The sequence below is a fragment of the Suricata suricatta genome, chromosome 12, assembly GCF_006229205.1.
Source record: "Suricata suricatta isolate VVHF042 chromosome 12, meerkat_22Aug2017_6uvM2_HiC, whole genome shotgun sequence".
In the NCBI taxonomy this organism is placed as follows: Eukaryota; Metazoa; Chordata; class Mammalia; order Carnivora; family Herpestidae; genus Suricata; species Suricata suricatta.
This window is the reverse complement of record NC_043711.1, coordinates 92,262,771-92,263,627: the sequence shown is the minus strand read 5'-3', so window position 1 is coordinate 92,263,627 and position 857 is coordinate 92,262,771. Positions and strand designations below refer to the sequence as shown.

Sequence of the window (857 nt, the reverse complement as noted above, 5' to 3'; positions counted from 1 at the left end):
TCAAAGTTAAAGAATTCAAGTTTATTAAAAATATTCCAACAAAAGAGGAAGGTGGGAAGAGAGGGGCCCAGCCCACCTCGACTCCTCCTTGTCTTCCAGAACAGACCCACCAGTTTGTATCCGGCAAACTGGCTCCTTCCCTATTGGGATGGTCCGTGGGGGACCCGCTCAGCAGTGCTGAAGCAGGATGGGAAGCCCTAATTCTCGGGGCACTTCAGGAGGTCAAAGGTCACGTAGCCCACTTGGTCCACCTGGTTCGCCTCGTTCTGAGACCGCACTCGCCAGTAGAAACGGTCCTGGCAGAAGTAGGCGTTCCCTGCAGGAGAAAGCCACGCCCCGGAGGGGTGATTCCAAGCCTCCCGCACACACATCCAGAAACAGGAGCAAGAGCTTTATCGTCGTCCCTCTTGCCCTTCTAGATCTTTCCAAGCTTTTCATTGCCTCCATCTCCCCCCACAGAGATGCTGGAGGGCAGAAAACCGCCATGTCCAAAGCATGGCCACAGAGCCTGGCACATGGGAGAGGTGCTCGGAACAATTCAACATTCATCCATTCGTTTGTCCATTTCACCAAATATCTATCGTGCTAATCACTGTTAAACAGCAGAGAAAAGAACACAGGCATGATCTCAGTTCGGCTGCTGTTTTTACACTCTAGTGGGTTAAGAGAGGCAATTAACAAGCAAACACTTAATAAATGAGAGGGAGGCAATGTAGAAAGCTATGAAGGAAATGAAATCAAGGAAGTGAATACATAACGAGGGTCAGAGATGGCTTCTTTGAAAAGGTATCTTAAGTACTGAGACCCAAATGGCAAAAGGGAGGCAGCCCAGTGACAGTCTGAGCAAAAAGCACCAG

General features: G+C 49.7%; 1 protein-coding gene across 1 annotated transcript in view; it reads right to left on the bottom strand.

Annotated features, from left to right (window-relative positions):
• Positions 1–857, bottom strand: part of MMP9 (matrix metallopeptidase 9) — a 7,491-nt gene continuing 6,634 nt past the window's right edge. Inside the window, exon 13 of the mRNA XM_029917657.1 lies at positions 1–316. Coding sequence (XP_029773517.1) covers positions 198–316 — 119 coding nt within the window. The 3' untranslated portion in view covers positions 1–197. The remainder of the gene's footprint in view (positions 317–857) is intronic.